This window comes from Vombatus ursinus, unplaced genomic scaffold (assembly GCF_900497805.2).
Source record: "Vombatus ursinus unplaced genomic scaffold, bare-nosed wombat genome assembly UNPS02014926.1, whole genome shotgun sequence".
In the NCBI taxonomy this organism is placed as follows: domain Eukaryota; kingdom Metazoa; phylum Chordata; class Mammalia; order Diprotodontia; family Vombatidae; genus Vombatus; species Vombatus ursinus.
The window spans coordinates 2447204-2472070 of NW_020954704.1; the positions used below are offsets into that span (position 1 = coordinate 2447204).

General features: G+C 36.4%; 1 protein-coding gene across 1 annotated transcript in view; it reads right to left on the reverse strand.

Moving 5' to 3' along the window:
- MPP5 (membrane palmitoylated protein 5) overlaps positions 1 to 24867 on the reverse strand; it is a 115829-nt gene that overhangs the window by 21139 nt on the left and 69823 nt on the right. The window contains exons 3-9 of the mRNA XM_027843760.1: positions 20799 to 21007; positions 19647 to 19724; positions 17584 to 17730; positions 15799 to 15960; positions 13537 to 13614; positions 6012 to 6195; positions 113 to 184 (exon numbers count right to left, since the gene is read on the reverse strand). Coding sequence (XP_027699561.1) covers positions 113 to 184; positions 6012 to 6195; positions 13537 to 13614; positions 15799 to 15960; positions 17584 to 17730; positions 19647 to 19724; positions 20799 to 21007 — 930 coding nt within the window. The remainder of the gene's footprint in view (positions 1 to 112; positions 185 to 6011; positions 6196 to 13536; positions 13615 to 15798; positions 15961 to 17583; positions 17731 to 19646; positions 19725 to 20798; positions 21008 to 24867) is intronic.

Genomic DNA, 24867 nt, shown 5'->3' on the forward strand with positions numbered 1-24867 from the left:
TTTTCTTGACAACACTGACAACACAAATGTAAATACATATTAAGAAACATCACTTCATGGAATTTAACCATAGAATCCTCTCTTCTACTGATGTCAAATTTAAGGACTCTACCTGATTTTTCTGGTTCTTTGTCTTCTTCTATGGTTTGCTTCATGGCTTCTCTTTGTTGCTGAAAGCTTTTCCCTTAATTCCAAAAAGGGGGGAGAGAATAAAACAAGACAGTTACAATGAAATGATGGAGAGTCACATAACTTCATCAAACTACATCCTATTTAAAGAAAAAGCCCTCTGCTATCATAAACATCAATTATTTTATCATTTCTATTCTATCTCTGTTTGAGGTATATACGTTTCATGCTCAATTTTTAAATGAGTGATAGGTAATAATACTGAAATACATGTTATATATTGGCAACTATTCCAGTGGAACAAATAGCTTTCCAATATGAAAAGAGGTTAACTTTTTTGATTGTGTCAGAAAAAAAAAACTATAGTTCCTAAATTTCTCTCAAGTTAAGTAAACAATTCCTGAGTTTGAATTTTCAAAATGGTATGTAGGCATTTATCTGAATATTATTCAACTCCTAAATACCATCTAAAAAAATATACACATGCACATATATACATTAAATTCTACTGCATTCTCTGGCAATTGCATTTGTATGTCCTATGCAGGATCTGAATGAAGGCTGAACCAAAAACTGTTATTCAAAGTATCTGACTCATTATTGAAAATTAAATTTACATTATTAGAATATTAAAAAAAAACTTATTATTGAAATAATCTACCCACTTCCATTTTTCTCTTTTCAGCCATTCACACAACTAATCAACTCAATAACTTTTGAATTTCCATTTAATATATTAGAACAACCAAAACATATACCACCTGAGTTCTGAGTCACTTATATTTATCATATTTCATAAGAATGCAAAGACAAATAAAACTGTAATAATATCAATTAGATCTTTAAAAATTATTGTAAAATCCAAGGTGGAATACTACAGCATACTTAAATCTTATTAAAATAAGACTACAAGCTACTTTCTTAAAGAAAGTAAGGAATAACAAATTAGACATTTTGAAAAGGTTAAAAACAAAAGAAACCATAACCATAGTTAGGCACAATTAAGGTATTCTTAATCAAGGGAAAACACACACACACACACACACACACACACACACACACAATTAGATTTGTAATCCATTTTGACCATCATTTTACTGTATTTTTGAAAGTTGCAAGTTTTTTCTAAAATTGATTTTTAAGGTAGAATGGGCACATATGCTAGCATAAAACAGGAAAAGCAATTGTGCTATTAAATAAAGGAATGTACAGAACAACCTTTCAATATTTTGTCTATCTCCATGATAACTGCCCTAAGCAAACAGAAAGCTTCTGAGTTTTAACAGATAACTGAAACTAAAATAACTTAAAAGCTAATGAAAGGTTAAGTCTTGATGGAAAAATGCTTTGAGATGATAAAATCAATTTATTAATCAACTCAAATTGATCTATTAATCAAATCTAATCTATTAATTAACAGCTTTCCCTTGGCTTTTGAGCTTAAAAAAAAATATATAGGGTAAAAATGCCAGGTTTCTGAAGACTTAACGGAATAAGTTTGGAAAGCTAATAAGCTCTGGGGCAGATATTAGGGATAGGGACTGGGTGCAACCAAAACTACTGGCTTATTGTGAGGATGAAATGAAATAATGCCTATAAAGTACCTTGTACTCCTTAAAAGAGCTGTCTGAATGTTAACTATTATTATTTTTACTATTGAAAAATAGTACAGCACAGCTGATAGAGAGCTGTTCTCAAAGCCAGAAAAACCTGAGTTCTAGTATCATCTTGGACACAAGCCAGCCATGTGACCTGGGGTAAGTCACTTAACCTCTCAGCACTTTGTCTATTAGTTATCTTTCTGTATTTATAGGTAGGTGTTGTACTACATTTGTAGAGGGAATTCGCTTTATCAATGAAATCACAGGTACAGTATTTCATTATTGTTGTTGAGGTTTTTGTTAGAAGATTCTATAAGAAATCTTGAAGCAGACAAGCAGCCTGAGCACTTCTGGCCCTTTTCATCATGTATGACTAGAGACCACTAGAATGAGGTAAAACTGTAGATACACATGGATTCATGGAATGACAGAACTGAATGACAGGGACTTTACTAGAAACTGACTAAATGACTTCCTAATCAAGCAACTGACAAACATTTATTAAGTGCCTACTATCTGCCAGGCACTGAGGATATAATTATAGAAAGTTTTAAGTCCCTACCCTCCAAAATTACATTCTTATTGGGGGGGGGAACAACATACACATATGTGCATATGTATAAGACAGCTAGAAGGCAACTTGGTGGGAAATGCATTGGTACCTAGAAGCTATACCTCATGTAAAACATAGCCTTTGAGCTGAAATACAAGCAAACAAGGGATTTCAAGAGGCCTCTGCCCCTTAGTAGGGCACACACTCTAGGTACAGGGCAGCCCATTTAAAGGCACAGAGATGGGAGATGGAGTGCTGTGTGTAAGGAGCAAGAAGTTTGGATGGATAATTGCAGGTGGTGAAAGGGTGCAGTGTAACAAGTATAGAAAAGTAGGATAGGATCAAGTTGTAAAGGGTAATGAGAGGCAACTGGAGGGAGGGGGTTTAGAGATAATAGGAAGCGTGGAATGGGAATTAGAAGTAGGAGAGAGAGAGAGATAGAGAGACAGAGAGAGAGAGAAAGAGAGAGACAGAGAGAGACAGAGAGAGAAAGAATATGAGAATGTCAGACCTATGCTTTTAAAACATTCTTTTGGTGACTGTGTGATGGAAGGACTGGAGGCCAGAGAGACCTAAGGCAGGTTATTTTAATAGTCCAGAAAAGAGGCAACATTCCTTTTGAAAGCTTGAAGAATAGGGAAGACTGTGAGAGGAGAGGAGGACAAATATGAGAAATGTTACAGATCAACATCACTAGAATTAGCATCTGATATATGTATGGTGAGAAAGAGTAGAATAAAGGAAAACACCTAGGTTCCAAAAAGACTCGAAGGACAGTGGGATTCTTTTGACCATAAAAGAGGTTTGGAAGAAGGGTGGGTTTGGAGATCATGAATACTGCTTTAGATACCTTGTGTTTTAGGTTTCTACAGGATATGCAGTTCAAAATGTCTCACAGAGAGAAGGTGATGCAGGACTGAAGCAGGATATTTAGATCTGTGAGTCATCTGCAGAGAGACACTAACTGAATCCATGGGAAATGATGAGGTCACTGAGAGAAGACGGAGAGAAAAGGGCCCAGAATAGAGTCTTGAGGAACACTGATAGTTGGGGACATGATATAAAGTATGCAGGAAGATAGGCTGGTCAATAGTGCTAAATGGTAAAGAGAGATCAAGAAGGAAAAGGACAGAGAACAGGACATTAGATTTGGAAATTATGGGCACACTGATAATTTTGAAGTGAGCAGTTTCAGTTGAATGTTAAGATCAGAAGCCAAGACTGCACAAATGAATGAGAGAGGAGAGAAAGTGGTGGCAATGAAAGTAGACAGCTTTTTCCTAGGGGTCTGGTTGGGAATATAGGGTAAAGAGAGGTCAGTAGCTTTCAGGGACAGAAGCATCTTTTGAGGGTTTTTTCAGGACAGGGATGACTTACATATCTCTATAGGTCATAGGAAAATAGCCAACAGCAAAAGAAAGATTTAAGATTAGGGAGAGAAAAGGGAAGATAGTGGGAGCAATTTCCTAACAGAAGATTAGAGGATACAGGATCAAGTCTATGCAGAAAGAGTTTTTGAGCATCTTTGGCCTTAAATGTCACATCCTTATCAAAAATTGAAATAAAGGAGAAAGAAAAAAAAAGAAATAAAAGAGAAGAAGGTAGAGGACAATGTCAGAAGATTGTAGATGAGGAAAAGGGGGGAAGAGAGAACTCATGGTGAATGGTGTCTTCCTTCTCAGTAAAGACTGAGATAAGGTCCTCAGCTGAAAAGATGGGGGAATAGTACTGTAAAAGGTTTACAATGGAAGAGAGGAAGTCTGGAACAGAAATTGTAGTGACTAGGAGAGAATAAATTAGGAAGGAATAAAATACCTTGGGACAGGGCGGGTACAGAGGTACAGCTGAGATCAGGTAACATAAATTTGTAGTGTACCCATTCAGCAGAGTTGTGTGCACTCTATCACTTCCATTCAGAAGCATATGATTAGGAAGGGAAGAAGCAGACAGTGGGAAAAATCCAGGTTAGTGTTTTGGCTAGGTATAAATAATATTAAAAGAAGGGATTCAAGAAGACAGGCTAGAATATAGTTGAAGAGACTGAAACTGGGAAGGGAAGAGGGTACACCCTCACCATCAGAAAAGGAGTAATTGCCTGGGAAAATACTAAAGAATAGAATGACTGAAGGTCATAGTGAGAATAAAGAAAAGCATTAGGAGAAATAAAGCACAGGGAAGGAATGAAATGACAACAGACTAAGATCTAACAAAAATATTTCAGAGTTCTTGACCTTGGAAGGTAAATATCTGTGAGTGATGGCAAAATCAAGGATCTGACCATTCCTGTATATGTAGTTTGTTGCTGAAGAGGACCCATAACATCAGGAAGGTGATGCCACGACTTGCAAGTGAACTGGATTTAAGTGATGGAGAACTGTGCAAAGTCACCAGCCTCACTTTCTCCTCCAGAGCCATCTGAGTTCAGTGGCAAGATACAGATCAAGACAACTCAGAAGGACAAATAGTTGAAACGCTTTGTCCACATAATGAAAAGACAAGACTCAAAGGAAAAGGCCCTAATGGTAGGAAAGACTGAAGGCAAAAGGAGAAGTGGATGGCAGAGAATGAAATGGATAGTGTCATGGAAGCAACAAACATGAGCTTGGACAGACTTAGGGAGGTAGTGAAGGACAGAAGGGCCTGATGTACTATAGTCTAATCTTTACATACTTTTCCAGATTCCTCCCTTGCTCTACCATGAGATCACCTGGCCATTCATATCAACAAAATTTATTATATGCTAATTATGTATGTTACTGTGAGATATAAGGATTAGCAAGACATACTTCCTGCTCGCAAAAAATTTGAGAGGGGAAATATGATATACACAATAAACTACAATACAAAATGTTAACTGTAAAGAGAAATACAAATTACTGTTAGAGTTTGGAGAATGGGAGATTTTAAAACATTTTTTCTGTATATCCATTCTTGAATCTTGTCTTTGCGCATTTGAGATCACAGAAGAACTAGGCAGGATGCAACTAAAAAATGCTGAGGAAGAATCTGGAGAAAAGCCTCAGAGGGTGAGGAAGCAATGTTGGTTAAAGAACAAACAAATCTAACATCTCAAATACCATCACATTTTAATAATTTGTCTTCTTTTTCTTGCTCCTAATGCCTGGCTCTATGCCAGCCCGTTTTTCCTCAAGACCGGAAATAATGAAACAATTTAGTCAACACACTTTATTCTCTAATTTTCTTATGGATTAAAAAAATGCTGCATCAAATGACAAGGTATTGTCAAATTCCATTCTTATAGAGTTACTAAGATGCTCTAGTCTGAGATATCAAAATCTCCATTTAAAATGGATATTCTCATGTCAAAGATGAAAATTCTATCATATCTGGCCTATTGATTTTTTTTGTAAAAATGCCTTAGCTAAATTAGTCTATTAAAAATACTTCTTACTCTATTTTTAAAAATTACCTGACACAGGTTTGATCCACGCTCAGTGAGACATTTAAATAAAAAGGACATTCTACTTTGCTGGAATCATACAATGATTAAAGATTCTTTGATGTCATAATGATAAAGCTAAATAGAACTGAATATCATAATTATGCCTCCAGAATAAAATGACTAAAATTATCACATTTTTCTGACTATGCTCAAGAATAACATGCCATGCAAATGGGCATAGAAACATGCCTGCTTTTATAATTTAGCAGTAGTATCAAGAGAGTAAGCTAGAAATTTTAAAAATGTCTGCTTCGCTACATCTTACCTGGAACGAGTCCTGCCAGAGGTTGATTATCTTCGTCTCCTTCCCGGTAGGCCTGCCACCAGTTAGGATCTTCTTGACTGATGATATGAAGTATGTCTCCTTTTTGAAAAGACAGGCCTAATTCTCGGCAAGGAACGTAAGGGTCGTCAGAAGGATCATAGTCAAAATGAGCTTTAACATGGATCTAGAAGAAAAAAAGGCAAAAACAATGGAACTTTAAAAAACTTTGGTTGTACACTGGCCATCTCTTGCTCTCACCACACGGCCAGATAATCTTCTCTGACACATGTTCCTTCCTCCTTTGTCTTCAGAGTTCCTCATTCATTCTGTGTTGTCCTCTACTCACAAATAACCTACAGTAAATGCTCACCTTTGGTTGTTTGATGGAAGTGGGATTCAAAGCCTCACTGCTATACAGAAACACTGGTGAAGTGTCTGGATTGAAAAGAGGGACCTTTGCTGTTACAGGACACTTGGGGAGTCAGTTCTTCAATTTCCTTAGAGCAATCCAATCCAGCCTTCTCTTCTCCTTTGCCAGTCATGTTTTTTAGAATTCATAAGACCTGAGATTTCCCCCCTAATACTTTTGTTTTTTTCCTTTATTTCAGATAACTTACAAATTTAGTCTCTCAAAGCCTTAAAAATTCTATCACTTACAGCAGTAATCTCCTCTATAAGTACCTGATTTAATTTAGCTACTTATTTCATGTTTGTTTTCTGCAGTGACATTTCTACATCCTCTGTAAGCATTTTGGTAGTTTGATGGGGAAAAATGTGACATAATTTTAGCAAATCTTTTCTAGTTTTCATGTTTGTAATCTTTCCTTTTTTTTTTTGGAATTCTTGAATAGTCATGGCATGACTCGCTTAGTTAGATATCTTGCCAAGTTTTCTTTAGACCAGTTTTAAACCTCCACTCTTTTTCTCTGCTTTGTGAAATTATATCAAAATTTTAATCATTCATCACCCTTCTTTATAAAATTTTACAAACAAGTTTATCTTCTAACCTAATATTCACTCTGGCAGCCAGCTGTCTTCATTTGTCAAATGAACCAAATGTATGCTGACTAATGCGCTTTCTAGGTTATTTTGATATCCCTGATATAGTACTTAATTTACACTGGCTTAACTTCTAGAAGAAATTGGTGCAGTTCCTGTCATACATTTACCACTTTATTCAATTGTTTTAACTGAGGGTTAACTTTTCTTGTGTGCCATATTTTTCCTCACTAATTCTTTTTTTAAATGATAAATTAAATGTGAATCCATAACTTGCAATCATTTTCATGATCTTACTGAAAATACTTCTTATAGTACTGTAATGTATTAGATGTACATTACTAGTATTGTAATATATTAGATGACCAAACATGTCTGAGGAAATAATTTTTCTTGTAACTTTTGAGGTTATGATAAAATCCATTCTGCCAATTCCTTTTTTCACTTCTCTCTAAGACAGAGACCTGAATATCACTCTCTGGCTTAAATTCCTTCAGTTGCTCCCTAATACCTCTAGGATAAAATAAACTCCTTAGTTAAATAAAGTCTATTACAATCAGGAACCAATCTACCATTCAGACTATTTTCACATTATTTCCTTTTACAACACTTTAAATAATATTTCACATTATATTCAAGTCAAATTGATCCTTAAATTCAAAACAGCTAATTTGAGGTGGAAAACCATGATCGTAAAAGAACTCAAAAACATTGGAGATAAGGAATGTTTAACTGAAGAGAAGACCTGAGACAAGCAATAGAGCTGTCTTCATATATATGAAATTATGTCACATGGAAGAAGAATTAAGACTGTAAAGAGCAAATGGGGCAAAATTACAGGGAAACTATGTCCCTTAACAAGCTACCTCATAAGGTAGTGGATTCCTCAACACAGGTGATGTTAAACAGAGCGATGATACAGGGGAGATTCATGAGTGAATACATAAATGTAAAAGCATACTCTTAATAAGTACAAGCCACTTGTTGAGTCCTTGGCTGACAGTATTTTGAAGTTTTTTTTTAGTCATTTCCAGACTACAATGTTCACCTGTATATAAGCAATATGTATCTTGAATCAAATATTCCCTGACCTCAAGAAGCTTATATACAACATGTACAAATGAAATACAAAGTAACTACAATAACAATAGCTAGCACATATAGTACTTTAAGATTTGTAAAGCACTTTACATGTTAACTCAATTGATACTCACAATTGTATGTAATACATGCTATTAATTAGTCTATTTTACAGATGACAAAACTGAAGGACAGAGAGGTTAAGTGAGTTGCCCAGAGTCACAAACTACTTAGGGTCTGATGTCTTCCCCAGGCCTACACTCTATCCACTGCACCACCTGCCTTCTACCAAGTATAAACAAGATTATTTCAAGAAGAATGTAAACCCTTACAATTCTAAATAATTTTAAAATTGTGGAAGTTGAGGGGCAGGTGAAGTGGGGTATAGAAGGCAGGAGAAATCAAGAAAGAAGAGGAGGTGGAAAATGAGGGTGGATCACCTGGAGGATAATTTCTTTCCAGTGAAATGAAAACTAGAAAACTGTAAACCCCCCCCCCAAAAAAAGAAAGTAAGGAAGAAAGAAAAGCCATCTCTCTCTCCTCTTGATTCTATGGGGCATCGGGGACATCCAAAAGCAAAGTAGCCTGTGAAGCAGTTCTCATTAGAATCTTGCCACCTCTCTTTTGCAGGACACTTCCCCCCAGATCCTTCATTCTATTTACTGTTCCTTGAGATTAGACACCCAGATCATTCCACTAGCTTCTTTTCACACTACACTTTCACAGGTTTTATTCTATTTTTTCTCTTCCAAATCGAACTGACAAATACCCAGGAACAGATATGGGCTAAAGTTTTTACTGTGACCATAAATATTTACATTTTTCATACATGCCTTTGAGGCAGAAAAGCCGAGATAAGCCAACATGCCAAAGAAATAAGTCTGCTTATAAGATTAGCCCCAGGGAAATTATGGGTATGATAGTCAAGGAGCCTTGGGGGGGGGGGGGGGGGGGGGGGACATATTTTGAGACTTCTTTATCTACTTGGCACACATTACTGATATAAAGCCTTAAAAGATTGTAAGCTGAATCTTTTTCATTATCATTATAAATTTTGTTAAGCTTTTGTTTGTAGAATATTAATATTTTTGAATTTTCATTATATTATTCTGGGACAAAAAACTTTTAACAATACTTTAGACAGTTCTGTAAAGTACCTTAAAATTTAGTTAAACAAAACTAACAAAATTTCATCATGTTATCAACTAAAAACACTCTAGACTGGAAGGGAAAGGAACACTAACAATGCATGAAATTTTCATTAACAAAATGAGACTAGGTAGGACTTTACAGCCTACAAGGGCTAGTCACACCACTTTAAGCAGAAGAGTGTTTTCACTGTCATATTAAAAGTGATAAATTTAACATAGTTATTAAAGTGTTGTGATAAAAGAAAGAACTAGAAAGTCAAGTCTAGGGCTTTAGTCCTAGTTGTGATATTAACTTACTATGTAACCTAGAACAAATCGCTTTAACTCTTTGAACACCAAATAACTAATCTATATAACGAAGAAAGTTGAACTGGTTATCTATCTCTAAGATCTCTTTTAGGTTTTATATTCTAAGGGTCAACAATTTTTCCTCTTCATTTCATAATATTAGTACATTATGGTTTAAATAGGTTACTTGTTTCTTGTTTAAATAGGTTACTTGTTTGACATATCAAAGTGTATGCCACAGTACACAGAAACAAAAAAAGAGAAGAATGCTTGTTGAATTACTGTGTTCCCCAGACAATAATTCTCCTAAAAAAGTGGTGCCCCTTCAGGCTGGCCTTTCCTTATGTACTAGTCATCATGAAGTGTGATGAATAGGTTTTACAGTCTCTAGGCTTCAGAAGGCAACACTAACTAGTTAAAAATTAACTAATTTTCTTTCTTTTTTGGGGGGGGGAGTGAGGCAATTGGGGTTAAGTGACTTGCCCAAGGTCACACAGCTAGTAAGTGTCAAGTGTCTGAGGCCGGATTTGAACTCAGGTCCTCCTGACTCCAAGGCCAGAGCTTTATCCACTGTGCCACCTAGCTGCCCCAAGTTTTCTTTTATAAATTAAAAAAAAAAAAAAAAGGAGAAAAGGAAAAAACCACAAGGTAAGTTTTCTAACAGCACATTCCTATTTAAATCTCAAGATGTCAAATTAAAAAGAGGTTTTCTGGGGAATGTTCCATACTGGCACATTCTTTTCACAAAGTTTAGCACAATGCTTGGTCCACAGAAGATGCTTATTAAATGCTTCCTGACTGACTTTGAGCCTACTATTTTCTTGGTGACTTAAATTACAACATGACCTCCTTCTTTAGAGTTAGGATCCAAGTGAGCTAATAATACTTTCAACCAGCTGTGCTTACGTGAAACATTAAAAGAGGAATTGTACTAACAAGGATTTTCACATTTAAAAAAAAGAGAGAGAGAAAGCTAGTGTTAGTTACTTTCTATGCTAAAATTAAAACAAACTTTTAAGTGCTAGAAAAAGAAAAATACAGTTTGGATTTTTCTTTTTCTAAACCATTTCAATTCTACTTCAATGGTATCTAGAACTAAACTGCTTAACAGGATTCTACACTTCTCCAGATGATTCTGGACCACATACTTGTTTGATCTTTGGATTAAATCAGTCTTACCTCCCCAACTCACAAAGGTCAGTGAGAGTCAAACATTCAATGAAAGATAAAAACAAGCTATTTTATCCATGAATAAGAGGCAGTCTCGATTCTGTTACAAGAGAAACTATCCCTTCAATGTGATACACTTTGCTCTTCACTGTAATTTTGTGAATGATCCTGAGATACAAAAACTATTTGGCTTTGAAAGCCCTTCATAACCTGGCCTCCTCCTACATTTCCAGTTTTCTTACACTTACTTCATCTTTGTACTCTGCAATTCTGTGAAACTGGGCTCTTTGCTGTTGTCACACAAGACATCCCATTTTGCAACTCTGGGAATTTTCACTTCATGTTCCCCATGCCTGGAGCTCTCTCAATCCTTATCTCCACCTTCTAGATTCCTTCAAATGTCAGTTGAAGCTCCACCTTCTGCAAGAAACCTTTCTTAGTCCTCAATGTTACAGCTAGTGCCTTCCCTCTGAGATTACATCCAATTTACCCAATATATATCTTGTTTGTACACTGCTTGCAAGTTATCTCTCCCACTACAACACAAGCTCCTTTGAAAGTTGGGGTGCTTGGGGCGGCTAGGTGGCACAGTGGATAGAGCTCCGGCCTTGGACTCAGGAGGACCAAAGTTCAAATCCAGCCTCAGACACTTGGCACTTAGTAGCTGTGTGACCCTGGGCAAGTCATTTAACCCGGACTGCCTCACCAAAAAGAAAGAAAAAGAAAGTAGGGGTGCTTTTATGCATTTGTATCCACAGCACTCAGCACAGTGCCTGGAACACAAAAAATTAATATATGCTTGCTAAAGGATCCAAGACAACTCCAAAGGACTCATGATGGAAAATGCTGTCCACATCCAGAAAAAGAATTATGGAGTCTGAATGCAGATCAAAGCATATTACTTGCTCTCTCTCTCTCTCTCTCTCTCTCAGTTTTTGTTTCTTCTTTCTCATGGTTATCTCCTTTGGTTCTAATTCTTCCTTACAATATTATTAATGTGAAAACAGGTTCAATATGAATATGTATGTAGAGCCTATATCAAACTGCAGGCTATCTTTGGGTGGAGGGAGGAGAGAGATGGGGAGAAAATTTGGAACTCAAAATCTTATGGAAGTGAATGTTGAAAACTAAAAATAAATTGATATAAAAAAATGCTTGTTGAATTGAGAGACTACAAAAAACACTAATTTTATCCATATCTAAGAGAGAAACTAATTTCCTTTTAGGAAATTTAATTCTATTTACTTATTCCCTAGAACATTGCAGATTGTGTATGATAATTACCGCAAATATAGCTAGGTGGTACAGTGGTTAAAATGATGGATACAAAATCAAAGACTTGGGTTCAAATCCGTGTTTAGACACTTACCTCAGTAAGTTATTTACATATTGCCCGCCTCAATTTCCTCATCTGAAAAATGGGAATAATAGCAGCTACCTCTCACATCAGTTGTGAAGATAAAAATAAGTTTTTGTAAAATGTGATGCAATATAGACATCCTTACAAAAGAAGTCAATCATTTACCATAAAAAAGTAAATAAGAAAAGTGAAAAGCTATAACCCAATCTATTCTTCTGCCTAATTCCTCAGCCAGTAGAATGAACCTTCAAGTCTGAATCTTTACGAAGAAGATAGATATTTGGGGGGGTAGGGGTTGGGGGTGACGCATGGGCGGGCACAGGCATAAGGCAATGTGAATCAGGATCAAATAATTAAATGAAGATATTTCATTTTTATACATATCAAATTATTTTAAAAGAAATAAAAGTTTGCAGATATAAAGTCATGATGAAAAAGGTTCTCAAAAAAAAAAAATAAGAACCATGGAAATGCCTGCACATAAAACAAAATTTGGCAGAAAGCCAGAGAACAAAAAGAAATTGTGCCTTGCAGAGTCTAACACTCTATGATTTAATCACAAAGCACAGGAACTATACTATATTTGTGATTTCACTGCCACTGGAAATTCCAGGCTGAGGAAACTTCCTCTCCTAATGCAGTATGAGTCAAAGGTGGAACTTGAACTCAAGTTTCCCTGGGTCCCAAGGCTATTCCAAAGAATACTTTCAAATAGAGTATACCATCTATGAATCTGTTTCCATACAACAATTCAGTACTCTGAAGTTTATCACTTTCCAGAACACTAATGGAGTTAATGAAGGCAGCTAGATGGCGGCTCAGTGGTTAGAGCTGAGCTTGGAGTCAGGAAGATTTGAGTTCAAATCCAGCCTCAGACACTTACTACCTGTATGACCCTGGGCAAGTCACTTAGCCTCTGTTTTACCTTAATCAACTGGGGAAGAAAATGGCAAACCACTTCCAGTACCTTTGCCAAGAAAACCCCATGGACAATATAGTTCTTAAGGTTACGAAGAGTTGGACAGAACTGAACAACAGAACAATGAAATGAATGGTTTGAACATTAAGTACAAATGATGAAGGGTTGGAGACTTCATAAAAGCTGAATGTTTTGTTATGTATAAAGATGCTTAAGGTTTGTCTTTAGTATGCTGTTCAAAAATAATAACTACTTGATGGGAAAAAATCCAATGATAATTGGGAACGTAGGCAAAAATTTTTTCCTTCGAAACAGCTCTAACACTGAATTAGAAAAAGCTTAGAGTATACTGTTTTTAAACATAGCTAATTAAATTTTGAGGAAATAATTTTCAACTATATTTATCATTATCCCTTTTTTTTGAAACCCAGATTTTTTATTTTTTAAAAATTTCATTTCTGAGCAAGAAATGCTTAGATACATTTCTCTAATATTACTAGGTAAACAGTGGTAGGGGGAAAGGCAATTGAAGACTTAATAAACACAGAGATCACTTACTACTGTTTCTTTGGCAGGAGGGGGCTTGTTCTGCTGGCTAGGAATCAGCACAAATGTGAGTGTGCCATGCATATCAGACTGTAAAGAAAAAAAAACCAAAGTTTAGATATCAAAACATACAAAATTTTCTTATGAAACCTATTCAATAACCACACCGTCACCTAAAGGCTTATTCTGAGACCATGTTACTTCTACACTATACCAAGTTCTGTAAAGAGTTTGACACATAGACAGGTTCCTTTTCTTCAGTTTTCAATTGAAAGAAGTAAATCTTATTTGCCCAGTAAACATAACATAACATAACATAGAAGATTCATCTTCCTAAGTTTAAATCTGGCCTCAGACACTTACTAGCTGTGTGACTCTGGGCAAGTCACTTAACCCTATTTGCCTGTTTCCTCACGGTGGAGGAGGAAATAGCAAACCACTCCAGTATTTTTACCAAGAAAACCCTAAAATGGGATCACGAAGAGTCAGACACACTAAAAATAACTGAATGACAGCAACAAAAGACTTCAATAGATCACAGCTATATTGAAGCGCAGCTCTCTGTGTCCAGTAACCTCTGTTCAACTGGAAAACTATGAACTAGTTCAATTCCCTTAGCTCAGGGTCACAGGTTTGGCTTGTCATTCAGCGTGGACCTAAGAGCCCACATAATGTTTCTAAAGTGACTCCAATTCAGAGTTAATGTGTGACTGAAGGACTCAAATTAATTTTAATACATTAAAGTTTTATATATAGCTTAGGATAAGAAGCTTAATACATGAAAATCTATTTCTCCAGCTTTAAACTTCCACCCTACTGGGCTTATTAAGTTGTTCCCAATACACTGGCCACTTATTTAAGTCACTTCGAGCCCAAGCAGTTACTGCTACTACCTGAATCAATCAGAGTACACAGGCTAAATGAAACCACAAGCAAGGATGGTGGCCAAAGTCAAAGTACTGTATTTCACAGCATAATCGTCACAGATTTTATGGCAAATTTTTTTTGCCAAAAGTGGGGTGTGACCATTATGTGAAGCCACTTCACCTTTAAAATATATGTATATATGTGTATGTGTGTATATATGTATGTATATATATAGTACGTGTGTGTGTATACACACACACACACACACACACACATATGTGTGGCAGTATTACTCGAAAATCACTTATTACTAAACTGTCTTTGGTGCAAGATTAGGATGCATGGAATACTTGTGAAGATACGTTAAGATATTGACAATGCCCATGCACTGAGAATTCTAGACTTGAGGCTCACAATGTGCGAGAGATAAATGTATATCCATATGCCACTGGTGAATACACTGCTGCTCTGTTTACCTTTTAAGTGGTTTGAAAAACAGAATTATACCATGCGATGATTACGGGTAAAAAAAACAAAACAAAAACAAAAATGAAACAGGGTATGACAATTACGTGGTGAAATACAGTAATAAGCAGGACTATACTTAAGGAAGCTATGGTTGCAAAGGTGGCAGAACTGAAGGACCACCTAAGATTAACCCTTATCAAGACAACCAAGAGTTGAAAGGATAAATAGATGGAACTCTACTACATTAACTTAAGTAAAATGCACACATGATTACAAATTTCAGAGGAATATGAGCCCACTGTCCCCTCCCCACAAACTACATAACAGTCTGAAGTTGAATTTAATGATAAGTTGTTCTAAATTATCTACATCACTATTCCTGTATGATGATGTGGTGGTATTCAGAGCTGACTGAAAATACTGTAATGAAATTAATGAGAAATAGCACTATTACTGTTTTCAGACACAAATGAGAAATAGGTAGGAGAGAAGGGGGACTGACCCTTTAATCTCATTGGTGAAGAACTCCCAAGTGAGCAAACTCCTTATACCAATGCAAGTCAGCAAATCTATAATTGAAAAGCACTGAGAGCTTGAGTGACTTGCTTTAGGTTACAAAACCTGACATAATGTTGAGGTCACCCAGACTTCAACCCAGGTCTTCCTGGCTTCAACCCTAACCCTAACCCTAATATAGCCTTCTAAATAGCATGCCTCACATGCAATAGATTTTTTAAAATATCCAGCTAAAACAAAGCAGAATTAGCAGGCTACCTGTCTCCAACAATAAAATCAATATGTACAATATAAAGTCTAGGGGCACTTAGTATTCTTTATAATGATATCAAAATTATTAATTTTATTTTGGATTCTCCCAACAAACATGAAGATAAGTGAATCCTTTATATCAGTGTGAATCATTTAAATAAGTCAACTTACCAACAAGTCAAAAACCTCATTGACATCCTTTCCCCTAATTTCAATGCCATTAATTTCCAGAACCTCATCTCCTTCATGTAATAGTCCACTTTTTTCTGCAGCTCCTCCTTTTACTATCCGACTAATGATGACAGAATCCATTTCATTACGAACTGTAGCACCCTATATAATCCCAAAATATAACCTGTATGAATCCAGTAATGTTTTATATATATACATATATATATCTTCAGTTTTAAATTCCTTCTTCATCTCTACAATTCTGTGATTATAGGAATCTGTTTATTCCAATAAAACAGGATAGTTCAAAAACAGAAATCAGATTAGAGAAAAGTTCACTTGAGATAAGCTATAAAAGAACTAAAACAGCTAACTATGAGAGTTGACAACATATTCTGTTTATGAAATTTATCAACATATTCAAAAGAATTCTGATGTTAAATGGATTTTTTAAGTTTGGAAAAATGAAATATATATAAAAGTAAGTGACTATCAAAACAAAAGTTATTTGCTTGGAACTGTTTCTATAATGTAAATTCTATTTTCACAGTTAAGTCTAGATTTTGGGAGAATTAATGAATTAAGTATGAGGAAATACAAAATCACTCCTCAATTATCTATATCTATATCTAGATAGGATGAACAATATATCTTTAAGTGGTTAAACACTTAAAAGATAAAGGTGTTGGCAGCCATCTATTACATTCAATGCTGGTTTAAAATTTAACTTTACTAGATAAATTAATCATTCTAAATAAAACAAGCACAGAACAGGAAATTAAAACATTGTATAAAATATATAACTTCTAGGTGCCATAGCTCTAACTAGAAAAAAGATAATTATATAAAGCTAAAAATTTTGAAATTATTTCTCCCACCACAGAAATTTTCCATTTCAAAACAATGATATATAATCTCTTCCAGTTTCATTTTTGTAGACAGAAAAAGAAAAGAGATGGAGTGAGGTTAGCTCACTTTGCTGCAGACATCTGAGTCTGTCTCAAATAAATAAATGACAAAGAGAAGATAAGGCATTCATATAAATACAATAAAACAGAATCACAAAATGTTACATAGTACATTAAGAACATCGCTTCCAAAGAAAATTTCAAACAGAGAAATGATTGCTTTATTAAGTTCATTAAATTTCTCTGAAAAAAATGACAAAAACATACTGTTCTAAAGAAATATTTTAGCTAGGAAAGAAGCAAAAAATTACCGATCCCTTTCCTTGTCCATCAATCACATTATCAAGTAATACCTGGCATTACATCTTCAGTTATATTTTTTACTTTATGAGAGACGTACATGTACACATGCATACATGCCTGTGTCTCTCTGTATACACACACACCCATACCCACGCACACACCCATGCCCACACCCACACACATCCACACCCACGAGACACTTAGAAAAGACTATCATCAAAATATAGTGGAGGAAATACAAAAATATACTTAGTACAGTATTATGGTAATACAACTAAAATTAGCTAGAAGGAAAAACTGCAAACCAAAGTCTCTGCCAATCATCACAGGATCATGAATTGAGTGCAGAAGGGGACCTTAAAGCCATCTAGTCCAATCCCCTTATCTTACAGGAGAGGAGACAGTGACCTCAGAGGTGTCACATAGGTAGTAAGCTCTAGAGGCTGAATATGAACCTGGGATGATTAAAAAAAAAAGTGCCTAATGAGTTCAGAACTGTAAAGCTCAGACTACTACTTTTCCCATCCTTGAAATTAAAACTATATATGCTGTGGAACAGTAAGAGAATACTTACCAACGGAATATCTCGAGCTTTTTCAATACGAACTATTTTTACAGTCTCTCCTCCATACTGGCCAATGCTCTCATAAACTCTCTCATCTGTGATGGACTCTGGCTGCATTTCCTGTTCAGCAACCTTATCATGGGCCAGTAAGAGGGCCTGTGGGGTTTTGAGAAAGATTCATTTATTTCTATGTAGTATTTTTCTAACTTAATGCTATACATAATGCAGAAACTCTTAGGTCTCTTAAAAAATTGTTACAGTGATTTGTTCTGGTCAATAGTTTCTGACTTTTCTTCTCCAAATTTTTCTATATACAGTGCTTTAGCTTAAATGCTTGCAATCATATATTTGTGTTATATGTCATGAAGTGGTTCACCTGTGCAAAATTGTGTATGACATCATTGAGAAACTGTGTTATGTTGCCCCTGGAGAATAAATAGCATCTAGTTACATCTAGCTCTTGTCTGGAAAAAAGCTATGAGCTCCCTAATGGTCATGCTATCACCAATGGCAATGAGAAAGTCTTTGAATATCATTGTTTAGGCATGGAATCCTGTGTATAAATATATATATATTACCTTCAACTCAATCATGAAGTATGATGTTATCACCTGTAATGATAACACAACAGGCCCACCTATGCCAGCACATGGAGATCCATCTCCAAATGGAAAATTACAGTGCCATGGGGCAGCTAGGTGGTGCAGTGGATAGAGCACTGGGCCGTGGAGTCAGGAGGACCTGAGTTCAAATCTGGCCTCAGACACATAACATTTACTAGCTGTGTGACTCTGGGCAAGTCACTTAAACCCAACTGCCTCACAAAAAAAACTGCAGTGCCCATCAGAGGAAGCTATGAAGCCTGGTCATCAAAGAAACAGTCATTTCCAGAGGTGGAGCTGGACTCTGCCAAAATCACTGTGGAGTGCCTGACACAAGATGGACTGGTTTTCTAGTTGCATGACCAAAGACTCCGTACAAATGAGAATTTTTCTAGCACAGATGTCATTGAGCACTCACTCACCATCACTACAACCATGCCAGAAGACTGGGAAACACAGCACTCCTTCCTTGAAGCCCCATCCTAGCCCCTACTACCACCAATAAAAAGTACTGCTTAGGGGGAAAGCAATACCATACTGCACAAGTATGCTTTCAGGTACAGATGACAGGAGACACAAAGCGATTACAGTCCTAGACACCAGCACAAAGAAAATCAAGATAACTGCCCCACTTGAGCTTAAGTCTGGACTGCAGGCTCCATCTTCCAGATAATGTGGATCAACAATATGGGTCCTCCACTGTACATAACAAATACTTCTAAATAGATTTTTGTTGTTGTTGATTACTTGTTTTTGTCCAAGGATATGATATGATAATTGCCCCCAAATAAGATGAATTTGGCATGGCTCTGTTTTCTTTTTGGTGTTTAACTCAGGTTTTAAAAACTGGACTGGTGAAGGTGAGGAATAGTCTAAGTAGGTTGGAGGCAAATATCTCCAAAATTCTACAGTGTATCTTCAGGATTCTGATTGTATATTTGAATTAAAGATTGTATATCTGAATTAAAAAAAAAAAGTACTGCAGATACTGTATGGAGTTATCTGTCTCTGCCTTGCTCTACAAAAAGAAACTGACTTTAAAATCAGTGGCAGAGGTGGGGAAGGTCATAATAGTATTACACATATGTAAATTATGTAAGCTTTTTTTTTTTTAATTGTATCTTCTGCCTTAATATGTGGGGCTTCTGTTTGTTTTGTTTGGTTAGAATCATACAGGCACCCTCCTTTCTCTACCTGCCCACTGCCTACCCCTCTTGCCAACATACATGTGAATGAAGGCTTTTTACAATCCACCTAGGAATTCAACGAGATTGGTTCCAGTGTGTGGATGAGAAGAGAAGCTCTGAATGTACACGGGCTTAAGAAAAGTTCAAATAAAAGTACATACATTACAGAAAAATTGAGTGGTTTTCACTTCATAAATACATAAGGCAAGGCATATGTTATATAAAAGCTAAATGGTAATAAGATATATTTGATTCACCAATAGAATGTTTTTCTAGTTTCTACCTGAATGTGAGGAGCATTTAGCAAAGCATTTAACTCCTGTCCTTCCTTCTGATGGCTTGGTTTCAAAACTGCTTGTACCTACAGAAGAAAAAGAAAACCATTCAATCTTACTAGATTGCATTACACACCTATCGAGCAATACTTAAAGAGGCTAGTGATAGAAGGCAGTAAATATAAAAAAACTCAAAATGCTATTACTGCTGCTACTATTACTACTGCTACTACTACTACTGCTGCTGCTGCTGCTGCTGCTGCTGCTGCTGCTACAACAAAAACAAAAGATCAAGGAAAGACTGCAAGAAAAAACAAGGCTTATATTGAGGATTCAATCTCATCATTGTGGCAAAATCTATGCTAGTTTAGCAGCAACATTCCTTAAAAATATAATAGTTCACAAGACATATTCCTGAATGAAATCCTTCTAGTGCAAGCTCTCATTACTAAGATGATTGAGTATGGATTAGTTCTCATTTTTTACATCTGTAAAATCATGGGATGGGGAGGGGACAATTGCAATAAGCTTTTTAGTTCTAAAATCTTATAATTCTAAAATATGCCACCTAAGTAGTGTGTAGAGAGCCAAGAGGGCTAGATTTGAGTTCAAAGGATTCAAGTTTGAATCCAGCTCTTCTACATAACAGCAAGTTCTTTGTGCCTATTTCCTCATCTATAAAACACGGGGGTTGGACCCCCCTCTCTATGTCCTCCTAAGGTCCCTTTCAACTCTAAAGCTATGACTCTACAGTGATCTTAGGATAGGCAGAGGTAAATATAGATGCTAGACACTAGCATCTAGCAGCTAGAAGAACAGAAATTAAATGATCAGGAGTGAATTTGAGAAAATTGATTTTTTTTCTTGTATTTTAAAGGTTAGATCATTTTATCTCTACAATACCTAATACAGTATTAACAAGATTATTATAGACTTGTAAGGCAGGTTTTATAGATGATTTAACAAATGGCAATGAATTTTTTTATATAACATAGCATGGGAAATATAACCTTTCAAAAAATAACTACATTCAACTTTCTATGATGGAAGCTTTTATTATTATTAATATATAATTGTTTTAATGTTACACACCTGAAAATGCTAGTTCTAGAAGGAAAATAAAGCTATTAGAATGTCAACAAGGCATACAGAATACATACCTCCTGTGCAAGGTCTTGTGCATTGGAGATAAGAGGAAATGGAGGGCTGGCTTTATTCATATGCACTGTGACAGCATTGTGTATCTTAAATGCATGCTGGAAATCAGTATTTTGTACAAGTTGTAAAAGCAGTGCAATGTCATCCTGGCTCTGGGAATCTACCAAAGTATGTTGAATATGCTTGAGTGAAGAGAACAGGTCTTCCACTTCTGGCAGGGGGGGAAAAGGTATTCAATATTAATCATTTAACTTCTATTTGCAAAATATGTTCTTTCAAGGTATTCTACTTCAGCAGGCAGAATACTGGAATTAGTTAACAGCATTCTAAAATTTTCACTATTTGATAGAGTAGCATTATCATCATTGGGAATAGAAGGGTTCTAGGAATGTAAATTTTCCAGATAACAGATCCTTTCTTTTTAATTGCTTATACTGGTTATCTTTGATTCTTACATGAAGATTTAAACTAAAACTTCTATGCCTTCTTGAACATAGTACACTGAACATATTTTCAAATCTTGATTATTCAGGGTCATAATTATAAACATTAAATACTGAACTGTGCCATAGCACAGCTGATGCATTCAAATGTTACTGAGACATACATAATGAGGTATTCAAGAGTTCATACACTAAATGCCTCTGTATAAGTTTATTTTCATGGGATTATGTTAGTGGATTTTTGGGGGGGGGCAAAGGGGGGAGGCAATCAGGGTTAAGTGACTTGCCCTGGGTCACACTGTAGCTTACATAAAAAAAAAAAAGCTTACATAATTTACATATGTGTAATACTATTATGACCTTCCCCACCTCTGCCACTGATTTTAAAGTCAGTTTCTTTTTGTAGAGCAAGGCAGAGACAGATAACTCCATACAGTATGTTAGAAAGTGTCTGATGCTGGATTTGAACACAGGTCCTCCTGACTCCAAGACCAGTGCTATATCCATTGTGCCACCTAGCTACCCTGATTATGTTAGTTTTTAAAGTTTTTCTTCCACCTAGACTCCAAAAATGTCACTTGTTGCTGGAAATGTTACATAAAGATAAATTTCAGTTGAATAAAGACTATAGTTTTTATATCTAACATATCTCAGGTGCTTAGGCAATTAATGGACTTGATAAAGATTTCTACCTTCTCCTGAGTTTAGCTGAAAAATGTCATTAAAGAGAACCTAGAGAAACAAGAAATGCTAGTAACTGCCAGGGGAAAACCTTACTGATCTCCAGGTGAATCAGTTATCTCTCTACCAAAGGAACGGAGAGTTAGGGGCTTCTGTCAGACTAAAAAAAAAAAAACAAAAACTTTGGTGAGTAACTAGTTCCTTAAGTGATTTGGGAAGGTCAGAAGCAAGAAGAATGCAAGAGAATAATGTAAAAACAAGAGACTTATCTACACCTCTATAATATTGTACAGAAAAACAATTCTGAAATATTTGAGAATTCAGATTAAAGAAATAACCAATCATAACACTAGAGACGGACAATAATCTTGTTTTAAACCTCTTGGCAGAGAGATAATAAGACTAGAATGGGGCCAGTTTTCAGACACAACTAGTGTGTGGCTGAGAGTAGCGACAGTGATGCTAATGGAATGCTATTAAAAATGCATAAAGGAGTAGAAGGAAGTTCATAAAGGAACACAGAAGAACAAGACTGCACTGGAAATACAGCTAGGAGGCAAAGTGGATAGAGCACTAGACCTGGCATCAGAAGACTGATCTCAGCCACTTACTAGCTATGTGACCAGGAGCAAATCATTTAACTTCAATCATTTAATCAATTTTTATTAAGTGTCTACTATGTGTCAGGGACTCTGCTAAGCCCTGGGGATACAAAAAGAGGCAAAAGACAGTCCCTGCCATCAAGCAACTTAAAATTTAAAGAGGTGAGATAACATTTAAACAAAAATATATAAAGCAAACTATATACAGGTAGGACATAAATTTAGAGGTACTCAGAAAGGCTTCTTGTACAACATGAGGTTTTAATTGGAAGTTAAAGGAAGCCAGGGAAGCAGATGGGGAAGAGGCAGAGAAAATGCCTACTTGGACTCAAATCATGCAATAGCCAGAAAGTCAGTGTATGTAGTGGGGACTAAAGTATAAGAAGACTGGAAAGGGGCTAGCTTAAGAAGGGCTTTGAAAGCCAAACAGAGCATTCTGTATTTAATCTTTGAGGCAAAAGGGAGACACTGCATTTTACTGTGTAGGAGAATAACATGGTCACACCTGTGCTTTAGAGAGAGCGCTCTGATGAATGAATGGAGGATGGACTGCAGTGGGAGAGACTTGAGGCAGGCAGATTTCACCAGCAGATGTTGCAAAATAGTCCAGATATGAGGTGAGGAGAGTCTGCACTAGAGTGGTGATAAAGTCAGAGGAGAGAAGAAGACATACTTGAGAGATGTTATAGAGCTAAAATCAACAATTCTTGGCAACAGCTTAGATATATACGAGGGGTAAGAGATAGTGAGGAGTCCTAGACAATGTCTATGCTTTTAGTTTAAGGAACTAGGAGGATGATGCTGCCTTCTACATGTATCAGAGAAGGTAGAACAGGGCAAAGGTTTTGGGGGAAAAGACAATGAGCTTTATTTTGAAAATATTGAGCTACTGGACATCTAATTTGAGATATCTGAAAAGTAGTTGGGAATGGAAGATAGGTGGTCAGCTGGGAGGTTGGGGCAGGATAGATAGATTTGAGAATCATCTGCATAGAAATGGTAATTAAAAATCAAATGGGAGTTGATGGGATCATCAAGTAGTGTAGAGAGAGAAGAAAAGAAGGTCAAGGACAGAATCCAGTAGGATACCTATAGTTAGAGGGTGTGACATGGAAGAGGATCCAGCAAAGGAGACAGAGAAGAACTGGTCAGATAAGTAGAAGTAGAACCAGGAGAAAGGCTTGCCCTAAAAACCTAGAGAGTAGAGAGTACCAAGGAAGAGTGGATGATCAACAGTGTAAAAGGCTATAGAAAGGTCAAGGAGAATGAGGACTGAGAAAATGCCACTGGATTTGGCAACTAAGAGATCATTAATAACTTTGGAGAAGGCAGTTTCTGTGGAAATGTCAGAAGGAAGATTACAAGGAGAAAAGAATGGGAGGAGAGAAGGTTGGAGACACCTATTGCAGATGGCCTTCTCAAGGAGTTTAGTCTCAATAGGCAGAAGAGATATGGGACAATAGACAGAAGGGGTGGAAGGATCAAGAGAGGGTTTCTTCAGTTATATGAAGACATAGCCTTTAGGGAATGAGAGCCAGAAGACAGGGAGAGGTTGAAAATAAGTGACAGAAAAGGAATAAGAAAAGGGGCTTATCTGTTGGAGATGGAATGGACTGCGATTGATTGAACAGTTAAGAGGGGTGTGGCTTTGGGAAGGAGTCACTTCATCATGTGAGACAAGGGAGAAGTAGTGTCAGAAGTCATCTGATAGGAGAAAAAGGAGAAAAGAAGGGGCTCACAGTAAATGGTCTCTTTTTTTCCCTAAAATATGAGGCAAAGATCTCAAATGAGAAGGTGAAGGGACCTGGAGAAATCTGAAGATAGATGAAAAGGTTTGGAAGAACTGTTTGTGGGGAGTAGCCGTGGTGAGTTGATAAGGGAGCAATAGTAAGATTGTGTGGCAGCAGTGAGGGCCCAGTTGAGGGTGTGTAATATCAATCTGTAGTGGATCTAGTCAGAATGGCTGATGTGATTTTTCTCCCCACATGAATAGAAGCAAAGATGGAGAATGGAGGGAGTGATCCAAGGCTGAGGTTTGGCAAGGGGTAATCAGCAATATGATTAAGGGGGGAATAAAGATGCAAGGGAGGAGGGCACTATAGAGTTGTGATGGTTTACCAAGGGGTCAAGATGGGGAAAAGAGGAGAGAGTGGCCAGTAAAGGGTAGATCACCTAGAGAGAATTGAGGGACACTGGGACTGTAGGTCACAGTGAAAATGAAAAGTAGGGTTTTGTAAGGGAAGGCAGAGGCAGAGAAGGAAAGTCAATAGCTTATCTTCAGATAAGTTGATTTTGGAACTGCTGAATATGAACTTATTACATTTGTGGGAGGAGGCAAAGAATTA